At 34.1% G+C, this 21,902-nt stretch overlaps 2 protein-coding genes across 2 annotated transcripts; both read left to right on the top strand.

The window, feature by feature from the left end:
* The first annotated feature begins 1,161 nt into the window (after positions 1 to 1,161).
* On the top strand, positions 1,162 to 4,376 carry LOC131617843 (protein JASON-like). The gene is made up of 7 exons (XM_058889096.1): positions 1,162 to 1,441; positions 1,578 to 1,623; positions 1,698 to 1,753; positions 2,543 to 2,727; positions 2,911 to 3,592; positions 3,676 to 3,758; positions 4,029 to 4,376. Exons 1-7 carry the CDS (start codon positions 1,283 to 1,285, stop codon positions 4,075 to 4,077), a joined length of 1,260 nt encoding a protein of 419 aa, XP_058745079.1. The 5' UTR covers positions 1,162 to 1,282; the 3' UTR covers positions 4,078 to 4,376.
* A 15,116-nt stretch (positions 4,377 to 19,492) lies between these two features.
* Positions 19,493 to 21,125, top strand: LOC131615863 (glutathione S-transferase F9-like). The gene is made up of 3 exons (XM_058887032.1): positions 19,493 to 19,699; positions 19,802 to 19,850; positions 20,411 to 21,125. Exons 1-3 carry the CDS (start codon positions 19,556 to 19,558, stop codon positions 20,866 to 20,868), a joined length of 651 nt encoding a protein of 216 aa, XP_058743015.1. The 5' UTR covers positions 19,493 to 19,555; the 3' UTR covers positions 20,869 to 21,125.
* The last annotated feature ends 777 nt before the right edge of the window (positions 21,126 to 21,902 follow it).

Below are 21,902 nucleotides of genomic sequence, written 5' to 3'. Positions count from 1 at the left end.
AAATGGTGCAAGTTCTACAAGGTCGATGGGCACCATACGAGGGACTACTATCAACTCAAGAAGGATATATAACGTCTGATTAAAAAAGGTCACTTGAAGAAGTATGTTAAGGGTGATTTTATGCAAATACTTGGAGGATCTGACTCACATGGGTGAGATGCTTATCGGACCCTTGGGTCTAGAAAAGGCAAAGAACCGAGAAGAGGACGCAACGACGGAGTTGTACGCCATACTCTCAATACTATCGCATGAGGATTTTTTTTAGTGGAGGACAGACTAGTTCCACCCGCAAAAGATACACTCACGAAATCCTAACTATCAAAAAGGCAAATAATCGAGTGCACGGGGGCGACAACAAAGTCGTACATCATACTCTCAATACCATTGCATGAGGATTTATTTTAAGGGAGGAGAGACCAATTCCACCCGTAAAATACATGCTCGCCAAATTCTAAGCATCAAAGGCTCGTCTAACAATTATGATTTGGGTGAGCTGGAAGTCCCATGATGACGCTGCATACATTCACACTCATATAACGATGATTCTAAGGTCATCTCCATAAAGTGTGACAATTGAAAAATTAAGAGGGCACTACTTGAGAGATTAATTCTGAAGACTTAGGCAAATATATAATATCGTATATTCCGTATGTAATGTCGAGTTTTTATTATGGATTAATTATTTAAAAAAATCCAAATATGATGTTACTATATAACATATCATCAAGAAATTACAAAAATTAGTAGCTTGAAGAGAATAGTGTAATCCATTTTGCCATATCTAATTCAGTCTATTGATCTAATGCCCCTTCTTTATGAAAAGGGCAAAACCAAACGATCATATAAAAAGTTCTCTTTTACCGTTTGCCTTTTTATTTTTCCTCTTCAAGTTCAAAGTGAATAAATTGAACTTAATTAATAACAAATCGTATCACTTTTTAAATTGTTCTATATAATCTTTTATTTTAAATTGTTATATAACTCGTCTTTATATTAAAACTAAACGTATATATTTTATAATGCTAAGTCAGAGTTTTTTTACTGATTAATTAAAAAAAATCAAATAAAACGTTACTATATCATATATCATGAAGAAAAAAAGATCACAGTCATAAATTTAATTTCCCCTCTCAAACTTCAAATTTCAAAAATATCCAAAAACCAGTGCTATAACATAACATAACCCCATTATTCACACATAACGCGCTCTTTCTCATTCTCAGCTCCATTTTCAATTCACATTTCGAAACGAACAAAGAAAGCTTCAGAAAATCATCGTGAAATGTTGACCTTCGTCAAGCGTGGATTAGGTTTTCTCCTCCGATTCTTCTTCCGTTCCGTTCAAGCTGCCATGAGGTGCTTCTTCGGATTCAGAGAGAGTCGTCATCACCTCCCTGAACCTCTTCTTGTTTCCACCGCACCTTCTCGCTCCACAACAACGGTAACTCTTTCTCTCTCAAGAAATTTTCAAGAAAATGTATTCGAGGTTTTGTATGTGTATGTGGAAATGTGAGATGAATGTTAGGTTTATGATCGAAATTAGTTGTTGATTTTGTAATGTTGATTTTGTGAATCAGGATGCGGTGATATCGGAGAATCGTTTGTGCTCTTTGTTATCGAAAGGTATTTCTCTGTTACGCTTTTTTATTTTTAGGTTTCTTTGTTGTTATATGCTGATTTATGTTTTGATATATCAGAAGAGAAAGGAAATTCAGCTAGGAATGCTGCTGATGAGGTTTCTCTGAACGATGAGGTATAGCAATTTTTGTAAAGGTTTTTTGTTAGAATGATTTTGATTAGCTGTTGTAGTAATAGTTGAAGTTTGTCTTGAAATCGATGATACAAGGTCGATGAGATTTTGATTGTAGAGAATGTGATTTCGATTGTAGTTGCATTGGAGTTTCGATGACATCAAAACTGTTATGAGTTATGTTGTAGCTCAAATTATAGTTGTGTGTCGAAATCTATGATATAAGGTTGATGAGACTTCAATTGTAGACAACGTGACTTCGATCGTAGTTGCCTTGCAGTTTCGATGAGACTTCAATTGCAGACAGCGCGACTTTGAGTGCAGTTCATTGCAGTTTCGATGAGACTTCTATTGCCGACAATGCGACTGCAATACTAGTTGCATTGCAGTGTTTATGAGACTTCAATTGCAGACAGTGTGACTTCAATTGTAGTTGCATTGAAGTTTCAATGAGACTTCAATCACAGACAATGCGACTTCAATTGTAGTTGCATTGCGGTTTCGATAACATAAAAAACCATTATGAGTTATGTCGTAGCTCAAATTGCATCCTGTGTTATGTACCTTTATTTAAAATAAAACCCTGGCTTCAACTTGGGTAAATGAATATGTTAACTGATATGTACATATATGTTAACTGACAAGTTATAAGTCATTGCAATGTCATGTTTTTTTTTTCAGGAAAAGCTATCCTCACGTTATATATGTTGTTATGCATTGCCTAAAGTTGTATCTAACTACCTATACAACATCATAGTTTCATTTTTAAAGTGCTTGTAACATATTTTGCAGGCAAAGTTTCTTCAAGCTTGTGGTGTGATATCAGGAACGCCTCCTGAAATTCGCAAAACATCCACGAAATTGAAAGTGTCACCCGCTTGCGATAGCGAACCTTCAAGGTTTCATTCCTGGCTTCCCAATACTTCTGCCGAGAAACTTCAGCTGGATGTTGATTCTTTTGAGCACACACCTAGCAGGTGCCCTTTAAACTGTTCCCCTGTCCTTTTTCATATTGGTATTTTTGAAATGGATATATTGTATTGTATCTTCACTGAGTGGTAGAGATGTATTTTTTTGGTAGTTAAAATTTGTCTATTTTTTGAAATTACATAGAAGTTATAGAAGTATAACCTGAGATCTTAGTTTAATTTCTTTTGCAGCTTTGTCTTCAAGGCCCAGGACACTCAATATGACTCTCCTGACTATGTGGAAGGGAGTTGGACTAGGAGTCCTCAAACTGCATATAAGATTAGAAAGAATGAAGCTTGGACAGGCACAGAGGCTCAGAAGAAGAACAAATCGGTGCGCTTTGAATCTGAGAATGATCTAGTATCTTATCAAAGCCCGCCAGTTGATGGTCATGTGCAAAAAAACAAGTCACCCAATAGCCAAATGCCAAGTAATCGATCACCTTATCCTACGCCATTGAAGTTATCTGACGAGCTGCAAACACCTGGAACCGTGTACCCTGCCTCATTAGATGGGCTATGCGATGGTAAGCATCGTGTTCGGTCACAATTAGTCTATACAAATTGCAACGCTGGTGAGAATCTCCTGCTGACCAAGTTACTTGAAGTGCAAGGTCTTAACCCTGAGCACGATTCAAGTGAGCTGGGTGTCGAGCAAGATCATAAGCTGGAAGCAAGTTTATCTTCTTGGTTAGAACATGCGGGAAACGGTGAAATGGAGTCTGCTTCTGATTTTGAGATCCTGAAATCTGCTGACACGCCTAGTATTGGGGCGGTTCCTGCTGAATTGAATGAAGATGAGGATTCTCATCTTGCTTCTCCTAAGGCGCACGAAGTCAATGGAATACCCAACACAACAAAGAAGTACAAGGAGGTATGACTTGTACTCATTACACCTTATTCGAAAGATTTTTTAAACTAAATATTGCTCATCTTAGTTGTACTGATTGTTTACAGGATCAGAAAGTTAAGTGGCATGCAACACCCTTTGAAGAGAGGCTGAATAAGGCATTATCTGAGGAGAAACATCTCTCTCAAAGGTATCGCTAAAATATTCATGCTATTCTACATCTGCTCATTTAAGTTGAATACAAATTTAACACAAGTTTAGCATGCTGTGACGATAAAAGATGATCAAAGAACGCCTGTTTGCTTGACGACATGTATGAGTGTGACAAACCTACTGCTTTTGTCATTTCAGTTTGCATAGCTGAGTGTTGCTGTTCGATGTATTATATTTGCTGGTAGTTGATTCATATTATATGAGTGTTTATATAATGTCGATTTAATTTGTTATTTTCGATTTACAGGAAACTCGCATTTGCAAAACCAGTTGTATTTGAGGATATTGAGGAGTGATGCTCAGCAACAATCATCCACAGTTAGAGGAGTGATACTCATTTCACCAAGCTATGTGGCAAAAAGGCTTCACCTGAATTCATAATCAAGATCATTATGAGTTGAGATTATAAAGGCCAATTTTCAATCACAATAGTATAGGTTCATTTCTGATTTTCACCTATACTAAAAAAGTAGAAGTACATTTAAAGTATATATTTTGATTATAGATTTTTTTTTATTACCTTGTGTATAGATAGGTAATTCGGTATTACTGAAATACTTTTTTGGTATAATTGTTTGGGATTCTTTATCTCCTAAAAAAAACTAGTAATAATAATAATAATAAAAGATATATTTAATATTTCAAATTCAAAATGACTTAAATTTAAAGATCAGATTTTCCTAAAACTGACATAAAATTAAGAGACAAATGTAGTATGTTAAAAGTTAATGAATTATCTGAAAATTGCATGACATCCGTCATGCCCGATGAGCAATATAACATGTCAAGTGATGGGTGTACAATTCCTCCATCCATTTAAACATAGGCGAAATATAGAATTTTAAATTGATGGAAAGAGAAAGGAGAAGGACACGGTTTTTGTATATAGTAATTAGTAAGTCCCAGAAGAATCCTTCAAAAAGAAAATAGTGTCCAAATGAATCCTTCTAGTAAAATGCAATATTGGCAATTTGAGACGTGGGAGGTGAAATGAGAATTCACCAATAAAATACTTCCTTAATACTTGAATTTCAGTTAATGAACTTCTGAAATAATTTTGGGTAAAGTATGCTAGTTATGTTGGACTAAAACCAAGTGCAAGTTGCCTTGCAACTCAAGCAACACAGGAAAGGGAGAGAATTGAGAGAGAAAAATCGTAGAATAAATTGTATTATGGTTGATGTATTATTATAATACAATAAGGAATATGTCTTTATAACTCAATCTCCACTTCCAAATTGGTTTACTTGTTGAGCAAGTAACTAGTAAAGTTAGTTAGTTTTAACGTACTTTTAATCATCTAATTTAACAAACTAATAACCAAAAAAAACACCTAGATAGTTAGGTTGCACTTTAAACTTTGATGCGGTCCTAGGATTCCATTAATCAACACTCCTTAATCTTAGAAAATTTCTTTACCCACCTCCTTATGGGTGGTCACCTCCTGCGAAAAACCAAAACTACCCCTACTTCGGAAGTTCATTTCCGAAAGCGTGTTTTTTTAAAAAAATTGACTTACTTCGGAAGTTCATTTCCGAAACAATTATTTCGGAAGTTCACTTCCGAAATACTGCGATTTCTGCAGATTTATCAAAACACTCCCCCTCCCCCAATCATTTACCCTAAATCAAAACAAAAAGTGGCAAAGGCGAAAATTTGTGCAAACAGAATTCCAAAGCTCCATCAAGGCTCCAATCACACTGCTAAGCAACATTCAAAAGCCCTCAATCCTAACACTTTGTAAGTTTTGAAATTTTTAGATCTATTATTCAAATGCATGTTATTTAGGGTTTTAATTGTATAAATGATATATGGTTAGGTTGTTAGTAGTATTTAGGTTGTTTAGAAGCATTTTGATTTGTTTTGAAGTTTGGTTTAGGGGCCTGCCATGGAAGTTGCAGAAAATCCCATCGCAGGGGTGTTTCGGAAGTTCATTTTCGAAAACACCTCCATCCCAGTTTTCGGAAATGAACTTCCGAAATGTATCAGAAGTTCAAATTTTTTTGTTTTTTATTTTGTCTCTCATATTAATCAATTTCAATTGTTTACAGGAACATGTCAGGCAACCAACCAGCACGCAGGACTGACGCTAAGGGAAGAAAGGGTTCTTCAAAGAAGGAGGTGAAAGAGGTGAAAGAGGTGAAGGAGGTGAAGGAGGTGAAGGAGAAGAAGGAGAAGAAGAAGCTTTTGACTGGTTCTGCTTCGCAGCCTTCAGGCGTGATCAACGCTGATGGTTCTGATACTGAGTGGGATGAGGATTGGTATAATTATCTTCATTCGGAGGAGTTCGCTCGTCGGGAAGAACAACGTGTTTTTATTTTGTTTGATGTGTATTTTGTAACGCTCGTCGGGCAGAATAACATGCTTTTGTCTTGTTTGACGTGTCTTGTTTTGTTCTGATTTCGGATTGTATCGAATAATGTTTTTGTATTGGATTTATCATCTTAGTTTTTGGAAGTGGTAACCGGGGCTGGAACATATGACGGAGGAGGTGGATGTCCGGAGGAAGAAGAACCGGAGGTACGTCCACCGCGAGACAAATGAGCTAATCAATGTAAGCTATAGTTTATCATTATCATCTGGGGACGTCATTTCTAAAAAATCAAGATTAAAAATAATAAGATTTTTTTCCCAATTTTTTGTAATGACGTCCCCTGATGATAATGATAAACTATAGCTTACATTGATTGGCTCCTTTGTGTCGCGGTGGACGTACCTCCGGTTCTTCTTCCTCCGGACATCCACCTCCTCCGTCATATGTTCCGGCCCGGGTTACCACTTCCAAAAACTAAGATGATAATATTATCGTTGTAATCTTCACCCGATTAAATAAAGCGAATTGTAACTTTAATTTTCGTTGGAAGTCTTTTTTTTCTCCCCACCACTCTCTCATCCCCACTTACCCGTGTTGAACAATATGTAACTTTAATTTTATGTAATATTATCGTTGTAATCTTCACCCGATTAAATAAAGCGAATTGTTGTTGTTTTTCGTTTTATTCTGTCCAGACATATTTTCGGAAGTTCATTTCCGAATTTCCCAGGGGGGTGCGTTCGGAGATGAACTTCCGAAACACCACATTTTCTGAAAAAGTCTCTTTATTTCGGAGATGCATCTCCGAAATCAATATTTTATATTAAAAAAAACACGTTTTCGGAAGTTCATTTCCGAAAACACCTTTTTCAAGAAAAAAAGTACAGTTTCGGAAATGAACTTCCGAAACAAGGGGTATTGTGGTAAATTCACCGGAGGTGGCCAAGAAGATTGGGAGGTGGGTGAAGAAATTCTCTAATCTTAAGCTAACTAATCAAATATAATGATTCCAATTTTCTCCTAAACTTTAGAATTTTGTCTCTTTTGTTATATTTGGGGAGCAAATCTTCCAATTGATCTTGAGTAGGGAAATACTCCACTATAAGCTTCTCTTTATTAACTTGATTTATAAGGTAATGAATCCTTGTCTCAATGTACTTGATTTTCCAATGGAAAATGAAATTTCTTGTTAGATTCATGACTGACTTGTTATTTTATTTCTCTTTAACTTGACTGCAATATTGATTTTCACCTTCAACCCATTCATGAGAGATTGCAACTGGGATGCAGCTAACTATCCCACATCATTCTCACTTTCACAACTTGATAAAACTATAACATAATGGATAGTTCCATTGATGTACCTCAAGACTCTTTCGGAAGCTAGCACATGCGTTTCAATGGATTTGTCATGAATTTTCTTACCACTCTAACATAAAAGCAAATGTCAAGTTTATTTTGGCATATATACCTCAATGCAATAATCAATTTCCTAAATATAGTAAGATCCACAACTTCATCATCCTTGTCCTCAATGAGATTTGACATTGTCTCTGCAGGTGTCACTATATAATTGGTGTAGAGGATCTCAAAATTTCTTAGAATCTCTGCATCATACTTGGCTTGATGATGGGTTCAGCCTTTTGGTGTCTTAAGAAACTCCATTCCTAGGAAGTAGGAAACTTTTCCTAGGTCTATCATAGGATAACATTGATCAACAAGTTGTTCTTTATTTTCATGGTTACACCCTTCAAACACAAAATATTTAAAAATAATATCCAAAATAACTCTAACTTCAAATTTATTAAAAATTTAAAATCCTTCAACTCACCTTAATTTTTGTAACAATTTTTTTAATCTGTAAATGAAATAAAGGAAATGTTAACTAGTACCTTTAGGACACTTTTTAAGTTGTTAAAGTAGTAAGTTTTTTTAAAAATACGTGTAATCAATGATTGAAAATGTATTGGAAATTGAAATCATGACTTTTATAAAGAATATATTTTTATTTAGCATGTTTAAAGAGTGTCCTGAGGACACTCGTTAGCAAGACCCATGAAATAATAATACCCCAAAGTAAACACATAAGTGTTAGGTCATGTGTTCAACACGTATATGGGTGGGAGTAAGTCAGACTGATCTATTGGGGTATGTAGTCTAGCTTATTTAAGGTTATGACATGTCAGATTTATGTAATAAAAATGTTAGGTTTAAATTTTTTTTAAAGTCTATTTAAATAAATAGGTGAGACTTAGGCTATTAAAAAAACCTATAAAACCTTATAGATATTCATATATATTAAAAATAGACTAAATAGATCGGCCTATATATGAATATACGTTAGAAAATAGGTTAAATAAATCGGCTTATATATGCATATATAGACTGACCTATAAGCCTTCATAGGTAAAATGGACTATTTGAAAACCTTAATGAAAAGCAGACTTTTAAATAGGCTTTTAGGACATATCAGACTTTTAAAAATGTCAGACCATACCAAAAAAATAAGCTTATAATAGGTTATATGTCAAACTCAGACCTTTTAAATTTATCGTAGGTCAGACTCAGGCTTTCTAAGCACTGCCCTGACCTATTTCCAACCCTAAAGACATAATGTCAAACTTAATGTTTTAAAATCCAGATCGGTGACCAGTTCAGCCAAGATACTTGATCATTGGTGATACCAATGAATCATTGGTCTGATCGCATGATACTTGATCTAATATATATAAAAAGAATATTAATTGACATATAAATAATATTATAAAATCTTTAAAAATAACATCTATAAAATATAAACAAATTTTTAATATACACGCCATAATCAAACACAAACTCAAAAAAATTAAATAATCGAATTCATTTAAAGTTAAGATGATAAATTCTTTTCTAATAGACGGTAACACAAAATTATTATTATATAATCATTATCTCATATCCAAAACCACCTTAACTACAAGTCATAACATTATCAAAAACTTAATAATAAGTCATAAACCTTTAGAAAATCACCCAAATCAAATGACAAATACTAAATACAAAGAAAAAATGTGACATTAAAATTGAATAATGATACTACTATTTTAGTCTTTAATATTTACTCGTTAAAATAAAATTAATACTAACTTGTGCCTTTATAACATATGCTAAAGAATCAAATATATACAAATATTCATCTTAAAAATTACACATTCAATTTTTTAAAACTCAAAATATTAATATAATTATTTGATAAATAAAATTCTAATATTTTAAAATTTTTAATTTCTAATTTATAATACTGTTGAATGCAGTATAGGGCAAACAACAAAAAAGATTTGGAAATATTGATCCGGGAATTATCGTCCTCAGAGATGGAGAGATGCCATTCAACAGTTTCTACGATTTCGAACTTTGAATTGAATGAGCAAAAAGTAAACAAAGATATAGACAGGAAAAGAATAAACACATTCTTAGAAGAGAAATAACTTATCAGGAATGTAAATATATTCACTCTTCACAAACATACACTTACCAACCCGTTATACTCAACCTACGATACTCATCTATGCCATCACTTATCTCTCACATAAGCGTCCATCTCTGGAGCACAAACGAGATTATCTCACAACTAAGGTTACCTCTAACGCGAAGTCGCGAGAACATCTGTATTCTCGCGTCGGCAATCTCTCGCACGCCGCTCAAATACGAAAGCATTAAGTACAGATACCCACAGTGAATGCTAGCTCTAAATCTATCTCTAGAGTTCAGAACCAACAGATTATCATCCTAGATAAGGATTCAAGAAGTTTATCTCTAAAGCAACCCAAATCCCCAGCATAGAGCAAAAATCCAGAATAACATCAACACAGATTTGTAAAGCAAGTTAAACATAACATTATAATCGGTAAATATACATAAGATTCGAGTAACTATACAAACAAACCCAACACAAAGAAATACACAGAGAATAGAAGAGATAAACCAAACATCTCGCGGGTTGTCAGCTCCGGTTGATGAGAAATACACCTCCGATCTTCAAAGTGCATGATCCGGTGTTGTTTTCTAAGCCAATCCTACTCTAAGAATGAAGTTGATGGTGTTGGGACTCAAAAATACCCAACTCATAACCTAAAAATGTGATTTTTCCCCTTTTTAACAAGTCTGAAAATTCGCAGGTCCGCTTAGCGGCACAGAGTCCGCTTAGCGGAGTCTGCTAAAAACTAGATTTTGTTTTCGCCATAACTCGAGAACCGTAACTCCAATTTGCGCCCGGTTCGAAGCGTTGGAAATCTTATTCAATGCTCTATCCAATAATGAATGAATGGAAACCAAAATAATGATTTTGGTCATCCTTATTTTGAGCGTATGGAAGTCCGCTTGATGGTGGCTAAGCGGGCTTGCACCAAAACTGCAAAATCGAAGTTGTGCCTTTGACACTTTATTCCTCAAGGCTCCAATAAACATGAATACCTATAAAAACAAAAGAAATACTATCAAATGGTATAAAAGTATATGAAAATACAACTATTCACAAAGTATACGTATTTATACACAAAACGGGGAATTACTCAAACGATATTAACAAAAGTATCGATAAGTGTCACTATTTACATACACAAAATAAGTAAATTTTGGCACTTATCAAATACCTTAAAATAAAATCTGTTTTTTTAGGTGTGATTTGACTTCTTTCTGTTGTTACTTTCATGATAAAATCCTCCACTTATAGGAAGATCACAAAAATCCAATAACATGTGGTGCTGTACTATTTATAGATAGTCATCGAAAATTTGAAAAGAAATTAGAATTATTATCGTCTAATAAGATAGTGATCATCTAAAATAAGATCCAAAATAAGGGTTAGAATTTGAAATGTCGAGATAAAATAGTCTCTTTCTTTCCTATTATTTTCATTGCGTATTTCCAACTCTTCTAACCAATTTCATGTTGATTAGTCCTCTTTTTATCGTATTATCCTTAATCATAGATAAAGATAACCACCACCACATGTGAGTTAACAAAGATAAGACGCATTTCCAAAAATCGTCTATAATGCAAAAAGAAAGAACATAATGGTTTCTCCATATCTATGAATTTGTTTTTCAAAACAACCATAATAAAGCAATTAATTGATAATAAAAAAAACAACGAATGACAGTAGAGAAAGTGGAGCCCTAGAGCATTTTTCTTTAACTTATAATTTTTAATCTTCTCACCGATTTAAGGGGGAGCCTTCTCACCTTTGCTAGATTTTTCTGGTGGTTTTATTCCTGAGTTCATTTTTCTGGCTTTCGCGCATAGAATGCATATACTTTTCAATTTGAGACTCTCTACATTACATTTTCTGACAATTTCTTGATTTCCTTGGATAACTCTTAGGCGTTCGTCAGAGAGCAGTTACTTCATAAATAAATACAAAGTAGACAAAGCGGTACTCAGCTGATTAAAAATCGACTGCCCTATTATCATATTGTAAGAAGAGTGGGCATCGATAACCAAATACTTGACGCTAATTTTTTGGCTTGATTGTGCTCTTCAAAGGTGGTCTTTAGTGTGATGTAGCATTTCCCTTGCACCTACTCCCCGTAAAATCCAATTAGCAAGCCTTTAAAGGGCTTTAGATTATCTAGGTTGAAGCAGTCTTTCAAGCACATCTCAGTATAGAATATCAGTAGAATTTCTTTGGTCTATGAGAATTCTTTTAATCTCTCATTCCTCACACCTAACAGTAATGACCATGGGGTCGTGATTCCCCATGGTTTGAAGCTTCATTTTCTTGACTTTCGCTTTACCTCCATAGCTCTTCATAAGGATATCCAAATCACTATTTGAATTTGCAAATTCAACAATCTTCTCAAACACTTTAGCATCGACACGGCAATGGATAAACTACAAAATCTCGTTATCTTTTGTCTTTACATCCTTCTATGTTTTCCTCTATGCCTCTGATGGATTTGCATACATTGATTTCACACCATTGGTTACTTGTTCATACATCTCATGAACTAAAAATGTCACAATCATTTACCTAACTAACCTATCCCAATGTTTCCTATCAAGAATGGTCAGGTTAGAATGAAATGCCCCATTTACACCATGTATTGTTTCTTTCACAATATCTCTCTCTAACTTCTTGAAAGATTGAGACTTTCCTTCAATCATGTAAAACCCTTAGATACTAAGATGTTGGATATTACAATCAAGTATTGCTAGTTACCTTGCGACTCAAGAAGCCCATGAAAGAGAGAGAATTGAGAGAGAAATATTGTAGAATAAATTGATTATTATTGATTTATTCTAATAGGGAATGAGACATTATAACTTAATTGCCACTTCATAGACAAGCAAATAGGTACTATTGGTTAATCTTAGCTAATAGTTAACCAACTAACCATCTAACTTAACAAACCAATGATCACATATACAATTAATTAGTTAGGGTGTACAATAAACTTTGATGTAATCATAAGATAGCATTGATCAACAAGTTATACCGTTTTTGTGTTGAGAAATAAGTGTGAGTTGTAAGTCCAACATTACTTAAAAAAATGAAAGTTGAGCATTTTATAAGTGAGAGGACTCGTTCACCTATTACCTTAAAGTTTTTGGTGAATATGTGATGTCTCTCTCAGTTGTTTGGGCGAGTCTTTAACATTTAAGTGACTGTATAACTCAATGTAAATGCTTTTCCCTCATGATAATCTATCGGTGGTATCAGAGTCTAATTCGAGTAAAGGACCAACTTCTTGTATCGAAAGTTTTCTTGAAATGGTGGTGGTCAGGCGGCGTGTCCCATTTGTAATGCCCATGACGAGTAAGGGTGTTTGTCAACAGCGGTACAAACGTGTGGATGAAAGAGCTCCCGCTTGAGGGGAAGCATAGTGGATGGAATCACACTTGAGAGAGATTGTTGAAAAATAAGTGTGAGTTGTAAGTCCCACATTGCTTGAAAAATTGAAAGTTGAACACTTTATAAGTGAGAGGACTCGTTCACTTATTCTCTTAAAATTTTGGATGAATATGTGATTTATCTCTCATTTGTTTGAATTTTATGTGAGTATTTGACCCAATACAAATATTTCCTCCTCACAATGACCCATCTCTTTATTTTCATTCTTGCACAATTCAAACATAAATATCCATAATAACCCTAACTTCATATATATTTAATGAGTAGATGAAATAGTAATCCCCACCAAACTAAATCACACACAACTATGATGTCATGTTCAAATCTAAAATTTGTCTTTAGATCTAACAATATCGAAATTTATTTGTTGAGTTAGCTCTTACGAACTATTATGAAATAATTTTTTTAACAGAATAAAAACCATTTAAAATATTTCTATAGCAAACTAGTTTTGTATTTAAAAACTACTATCATTTTGGTCTTTAATATATTTACTCTTTAAAATAAAATTAATACTAACTTGTGCCTTTATTACAAATGCTAAAGAATAAGATATATACAAATATTCATCTTAAAATTACACATTCAAATTTTTAAAACTTAAAATATTATATTATTTAATTAATAAAATTTTAATTTTTTAATTTCTAATTCATTTTAATATCCTTTATAATTTATTTTTTACTTGTGACATATTTCTTTCTGCTGTTAGTTTTATGATAATCCGGCACTTATTGGAAGTTCACAAAAATTCAATAATATGTGGTGCCGTTGTTTATTTATATAATCATCTAAAATTTGAAGAAAAAAAATTAGAATGATGATCGTCTACTAAGATAGCATCATCTAAAATAACTAGGATTAGAATTAAAATTGTCATGACATTGTCTCTTTCTTTCCTATTCTTATTTACATTACGTATTTACAACGCTCTTCCAACCAATTTCGTGTCAACTAGTCCTTTTTCCTATCATACTAACACTTAATCATATCGTTAACCACCACCACATGTGAGTTAGCAAAGATAAGAAGCAGTTCCAAAAATTAACTACATTGAATAAAGAAAGAATATGATGGTTTCTTCATATCTATGACTACGAGTTTGTTTTTGAAAAATCTAATGTAATATTATTAAAAATATTCAAAACAAAAAATGTTTCAAGGATAAACCTATTAAAAATCTATTAACCCAAAATAATATTAAAATATACCAATCCAATCCAATAATCGAAAAAACTTAAAAATAAACCTAAAATACACGCGACAAACAAACACATAACCGTCCGTAAGATAGTTTAGTAGATATTGTTGGTGATTTTAGTATCATCAATGCATTTTGGTAGTAATGTGATTTACTATAGGCCAATGCAATTATGCGTTAAGTTTGAAACGAGTTAGGGTAGTGCGGAGTGCACGCTCGTCGAGCCAAACGTGTAATTGAATATGAGTAATAGAAACGGGGTTCCAAGGGGCGTAGCCCCTGGCGGGGTGCGGGGCAGCGCCCCGTCGGGGTCCAAGGGGCGGAGCCCCTGGCGGGGTGTGGGGCAGCGCCCTGCCGGGGTCCAAGGGGCAGCGCCCCTGGCTGGGGTCCCGCTGCTCCGGTTGCCCGTATCACTACTATTAGATTGTTGATTGCCTTGGCGGCTATTCATAATCTAGTGATTCATCAAATGGATGTCAAAACAGCATTTCTGAATGGTGATTTGGAAGAAGAAGTGTACATGAAGCAACCTGAAGGTTTTGTAATGCCTGGTAATGAGCATAAAGTTTGTAGGCTAGTTAAGTCGTTGTATGGGCTGAAACAAGCTCCGAAGCAGTGGCATCAAAAGTTTGATGAGGTTGTTTTGTCTAATGGTTTCATTCTAAACCAAGCTGACAAATGTGTATATAGCAAATTTGATATATCCGGTAAAGGAGTTTTTATTTGTCTATATGTTGATGACATGTTGATCTTTGGCACCGACCAAAGTCAAGTTGATAAAACAAAGGTTTTCTTGTCATCAAAGTTCTCCATGAAGGATATGGGAGAAGCGGACGTTATTCTTGGTATTAAGATTAAACGGGAGAATAAGGGGATTGTAATTACGCAATCTCATTACATTGAGAAAATACTCAAGAAATTCAATTATGAAAATTGTTCTCCGGTAAGTACTCCCATGGATCCAGGAGAAAAGCTTATGCCAAATACAGGTAAACCTGTGGATCAACTCGAATACTCAAGAGCTATAGGCTCTTTGATGTATGCTATGATTAGCACTAGACCGGATATTGCTTATGCGGTTGGAAAGTTGAGCAGATTTACTAGTAATCCTAGTAAACATCATTGGCATGCAATAACTAGGGTATTCAAGTACTTAAAGGGTACTATGAATTATGGATTGTCATATATGGGATTTCCTTCGGTGTTAGAAGGTTATACGGATGCTAGTTGGATAAATAATGTTGAAGATTCATCCTCTACAAGTGGATGGGTGTTCTTGCTTGGGGGAGGTGCCATCTCATGGGCTTCCAAAAAGCAAACATGTATAACTAGTTCAACAATGGAATCTGAGTTTGTAGCATTAGCTGCTGCTGGTAAAGAAGCAGAATGGCTAAGGAACTTGGTATATGAGATTCCGATATGGCCTAAACCGATATCACCAATTTCAATCCGTTGTGATAGTAGTGCCACACTGGCTAAAGCATACAGTCAAATATACAATGGAAAGTCTAGACATTTGGGTATTAGACATAGTATGATTAGGGAATTAATCATGAATGGGGTGATATCTATTGAGTTTGTTCGGTCGCAACAAAACTTAGCTGACCACTTGACGAAGGGGTTAGCAAGAGACTTAGTAAAGAAGTCGGTAATTGGGATGGGATTAAAGTCCATTTAAATCTATTAGTTATGGTATACCCAATTCCCTTCTAATACAATGTTAGAAGCAGAATTCAATGTGGAAAGATCATAGTTAAAGATTGGAGCAATTGTGTTTATCTTCCCAAGGTATGTGCTCAGACCTGCAAGTGATGGGTAGGTTGAAGTATATCTTCTTAATGGTTCTTTTGAAAAATTGTGAATGCAGGTACAAGATTAAAAGGATCACCTATGTGAGCATGAAGTTTTGCCGCTTCAAGAAGCTTGGACTTGGCTTCCTATATGCTTACTAATGGATAAGGACACATGGCTTGTAAAGTGTCAAGTATGAATAGTAGAGTATTGTAAGAAACATATGTGTACTATATCTTTAGATATTCAAATGGATTGACGGGTTCAATCATTATGACACCCCGATTTTCGAATATTTGGAATGTGTATTTGTACTAAGATGAAAATTCAATCGTAAGACATTTTCTTCTATGCGTTTGTTTGATCGTTATACCTGTAAAGTAAAATCAAGGATTATACTAAAATGGGGGGAGTTTGTTGGTGATTTTAGTATCATCAATGCATTTTGGTAGTAATGTGATTTACTATAGGCCAATGCAATTATGCGTTAAGTTTGAAACGAGTTAGGGTAGTGCGGAGTGCACGCTCGTCGAGCCAAACGTGTAATTGAATATGAGTAATAGAAACGGGGTTCCAAGGGGCGTAGCCCCTGGCGGGGTGCGGGGCAGCGCCCCGTCGGGGTCCAAGGGGCGGAGCCCCTGGCGGGGTGCGGGGCAGCGCCCTGCCGGGGTCCAAGGGGCAGCGCCCCTGGCTGGGGTCCCGCTGGCAGCGCCCCGAGCAAAAATTTCGTTTGAATAGTTGCACCCTTTCCCAACGGACATAACAATTCGGTTTGAATAGTTGCACCTGTTCCAACAGACATAACTGTTTCCGAAAAGGTGTGTCCTTTCGTCTCTATTATTGGTCTCCTATATAAGGAGTCTTTTGGTCTCAATTTGGTATACGAAATTACTCACTTCCTCTCTACATTCTGATTTGTTCTTCATTGTCAGAAACAGATCGTTCTTCAAGAATTATCCCCGCAAAGATTTCGTGAACCCAGACAAAGAATAGGGTCGAAATACTTTGTTCGGAAAGTGAACAAACACGATTCTTGAAGATATCCAGGATTATCATACCAAATATCTTACAGATATCTCATAATCGTCCCTCAAGACAATTTAGTTAATATCTTTATAAAGACATTAAATACAGAGATGCGGATTCAGATATTCATCATCAACCATTTGATTATGATTTTTCTATCTAAGTCAAAATCAACCAATCATTGCTTGTTTTCAGTTAGGTGATTTGAACAGGAAGTGTCTATATACCATCAGTCTATCATTTTTACATCTTCATTCTCAGATGTCATCAATAATACAGTTTCATCCTTAGAATTTCCTCTAACTATGTTGGCTTCTTTATCCTTTCTTTCTTTATTTGACCACCAATCAACAACAAAGTGGTCAAACCTTTTATAATTGTAGCACTGAACCGAACCTTTCTCTTATTAACTCCTTTCTTTTATGAACATTTTTATGTTTTTTCTCATCTGGATTAGAGGATTCAGACTTCTGAACACCACCACCATTCTTTTTATTGTTCTTAGACCATGCTTGCTTTTTGTTCTTCTTGACAAAAGTAGCCTTCATAGCCTATTCTATTTCCCTTTCAGAGTTCTTTTCAGTCAGACATAATTCTTGTGCCTCTAAACTACTCTAAAGCTCTTCAATTCTCATGGTATTGGTATCTTTATAGTGTTATATGGCTACAACTATGTAATCAAATTGAGGAGCAACTGTCATTCTTCCTCATTTTACGTTGCACGTTTCTTTAGCGCGTCTGTTTCATCTTCTACAACCGGCGTGTAACTGTCATGGGCAAGATCAAAAACATCTTGATCTCCAAACAACACACACATTTGAATCGACTACTGATTTCAATTTTTTCTGTCGAATACTGAAAGTTTTGGGTTCAAGCTACTGTTTCCGCCGTTCATCTTCGTTCTTGTGCAAATCAATCAATTCTCACCAACAATCGTGTTTCCTAATTCTTAAGAATTAAGAAATGTCATTCTTCTTCGAATTTGATCTTTAATTTAGTGTGAATTTGATGGACAAAATCAATCACATGCCTCACGTACACACGTGTTTCCCTAAGAACGGAATCGAAGCTTTGGATATCAAGTGTTAGAGTTTACACCTTTATTGATGCATAAGAAAATAAAGATGAAGATGAAGATAAAAAAAAATTGTTGAAAGAAAAAAAATAAATCTATAACTAACTTTTATTCTCAAACTCATTTCTGTTACAAATGAGTAATAATGCAACTTCAATTTATAGACATACAACTAAATTTAAACCAAATTAAACTTAAATGCAAACGAATATTCAATGCAAGTTAAATTCAAACCACTTAAATCTGAATTACATCTCAACAATATCAATTCTTTCTTTATCATATTGCTATTCAAAAAATTGTTTCACTATTAATCATCGCATAATGAAAGGTGTGTCATTTTATGGGAAAATTGTATATTTCAATATTTTCATAATAAAATTTTGATAGGTACAGAAACAACCTACCTCTTATTTTATGCGTTTATTTATTTATTTTGGAAAACCATTAAAAAATGTAAATTTCCTAGTACTTGGATATCGATATTTTTAATATAAATTGTATTAAAATTTTAATTTAGTTTAAAATTTTAAAAAAGTGACGTAATATTAAATTATATTGAATAGATTGAATGAACAGAACCAACTCAAAAATAGTTCAGAACTCGGTTTAATAATTAAATCGTCGAACTAGGTTCATGAACCAAATGAGCTGAATATAAGTTAAAAATTAAGTTCGTTAACTAAATGAGCTGAACTCAAACTATACATAGTTCGACTCGTTAGGTTCATGAGCTGTAAAATAAATGAGTTGAACTTAATTGTTTGTGAATTTTTAACGAGTCGAGTTTGAGCTGGGAAAAATTCGTGACAACTCGAACTAATATTTGAGCTGAGTCAATTCTTAATAAGTTGAGCCGAAATAAGACGAATTCGACTCGACTCGTCTCATTTCCAGCACTAAATATAAAGATACTCAACTAAATTAAAAAATACCCTAATATTCACCTTAAAAAAATTGTACCTTGTAAAATTTCAATAAAATGGAGATGGCACAATCACACAAATAGGGGAGAAGTGTTTAAAGAAAATATTAGTCACTGAGTAAATTCAAATTGATAATTAATCTATTAACTATATGAAGCAAATTTTTATTAAAAAATTGTGTGTAGATCATTCTCACATATTCTTTGGTCCCATGATTCCACCGACCCACCTCAGCTTTGTTTGTTTGTTCAAGATTTTAGCCTACTACATTTTCACGGTCGATGTCGCATTAAAATCTTATAAAAAAATTTAGCTTTAAATTTTTTTAGTTTGATCGGATAGATGTTGAGTTATTGATTGCCGTTATCTTTATACAAAAATAATTATAATTTTTTTTTATCATAAAAATAATTATGATGAATAACAGTGTCAATATCGGCATGGCCTCTATAACTTATTGTCTATAAATATCAAGTGAACGAACTAAAAGCTTTTATAATTCTTCTTCTCTCTAATTGAAGCATTTTCTTTTCTGAGAAAAAGTAAACCATGGTAGTGAAGGTGTATGGTCCCCATTGTGCCTCAGCCAAACGGGTTCTAGTTTGTTTGATTGAGAAGGAAATAGAATTTGAGGTTGTCCCTGTTAATGTCTTAAACGATGAACACAAAGATCCTCAGTACCTCAAATTACAGGTTCTATTTTCCTTTCATCTTTCTTAAACTTACTATAAGTATATAAAAATATTTTTATTTGATTCTTCATTTTCTGACTCATGTTCTTTGTTGATCATGCAGCCTTTTGGAACTGTTCCTGTAATTCAAGATGGAGATTATACCCTTTATGGTTAAACATCTTAATCCCACATTCTACTTTTCTAATTAAACTAATATATTTTTGTCGATGATAATAACCACGAAAAATTCATGTAGCGAGATCTAGTCTCGGGTTCGTACCTGAGACAAGATGTCCGTCTTTTAAGTTAACAATATTGATATTATAAGATAAACTTTATATTTTTTCGGTGATAATAACCACTAAAAATTTATGTTGTAAGGTCTAGTATTGGATTTGAAACTCAGACAAGATGTTTGGTTCTAGACTAACAATATTGATATTTGCAAGATGAATTTTATATCTTTGTCAATGATAATGATAATAACTACTAGAAACTCATGCTATGATATCTGGTCGCGGATTCGAACCTGAGACAAAATGTCTTGCTATAGACTAACAAATTTTATATCCTTACAAGTGATAATAACCACTAGAAATTTATGTTGTGAAATCTGGTCTCATATTCGAACTTGAGACAAGATGTCTGACTCTGACCTGATAATATCGAAATTTTCAAGATGAACTAGGTTTTACGGACCGATTTTTAATGTTTTCATTTGCTTGTGCAGAATCTCGAGCTATAATACGATACTATGCAGAAAAATACAGATCTCAAGGAGTTGAGTTACTAGGAAAAACAATAGAAGAGAAAGGTCTTATAGAACAATGGTTAGAAGTTGAAGCACACAGCTATAACCCACCAGCATACAACTTGACCGTTCATGTTTTGTTTCCTGCACTAGCAGCTAACAAGACTCCAGATCCTAAGGTAATTGAAGAGAGTGAAGCAAAGCTTGTGAAGGTGTTGGACATCTATGAAGAGAGGCTTTCAAAGAGCAAGTATTTGGCTGGTGATTTTTTTAGTCTTGCAGATATGAGTCACCTTCCTTTCACTGATTATATTGTTAACAATATGGGGAAAGGGTATTTGATTAAAGATAGGAAACATGTTAGTGCTTGGTGGGATGATATAAGTAGTAGACCGTCGTGGAAGAAGGTCCTTGAGTTGTATAAACCTTCTGGTTAAGTGCGTGTCTGGATTAACAGAATTGACAGAATCACGATGAATCATTGATTTTGTTAAATGTTGTATTTTTGAACTTTAACGAAATCAAATCACGTGATTTTGTCAAACCCTAAGATAATGTTGAAATAATATCACTAAGTATGTTACAATTGCTGTTGAAAAGCTGTATTTTTTCTATAATTTCTTCAATGTATGAAAGGATAATAATGCAAGTGCAACTTGCAAAATAAATACAAAACCATCAATGTATGTGCTGATTTGTTGGCTTATTTGAGTTACATTTTATCTTGTTGGAGTATTGATAATTAGTCTATAATATGTAGATCAGAACAGTGTGTGGGTCTAATAATAGTAAACTGAGTTTTCTATATTGAAAAAGCCAAGAAAGCAATAAGTAGAGTTTGTTTTTAAGTTATTAGAAAAGAACTCGCATGTAACACGCATACCATTATAAGATAGAAAGATGATTTTCATATTGAAGTTTTTTTTAGAAAAAGTATTAGCTGTAAGGTAATAGTTAAAGTTTGTTTGTAAGTTTTTAGAAAAAGAACTCGCATGCAATTTGCAAGATATGTCTTGAAAGAAGCACATTTTTAAGATCCAAGCGTTTTTAATGCTAGACCACACACACGCACACTCAAACTTACATATTTATTACTTGGTAGAATTGTTGAGACACGGCAAAGGACAAAAGCACTTCATCGGAGAGGTACATCTATAATTTAATTATATGTTGAGATTGACTCATAATTACAAGAGAGGGACATATAAATTATGAAAATTTCTTTAGCCACCTCCTTATGGGGGTCACCCCCAGCGAAAATCCCAAAATAACCCTGCTTCGAAAATGAACTTCCGAAGCGCTTTTTTTTTTTAAAAAAATTCCATAATTCGGAAGTTCATCTCCGAAAACACCTCATGGGGGTGTCTTCGGAGATGAACTTCCGAAAACACCTCATGGGTGAATTCGGAAGTTTATTTCTGAATTATGCAGAAACTGTGTTTTTTTTTATGTTATTTCTTAAACAGTCTCG

This window comes from Vicia villosa, linkage group LG7 (genome assembly GCF_029867415.1).
Source record: "Vicia villosa cultivar HV-30 ecotype Madison, WI linkage group LG7, Vvil1.0, whole genome shotgun sequence".
NCBI classification, from domain to species: domain Eukaryota; kingdom Viridiplantae; phylum Streptophyta; class Magnoliopsida; order Fabales; family Fabaceae; genus Vicia; species Vicia villosa.
The sequence above is the reverse complement of the archived record's forward strand: the minus strand, read 5'-3'. Positions and strand labels throughout refer to the sequence as shown.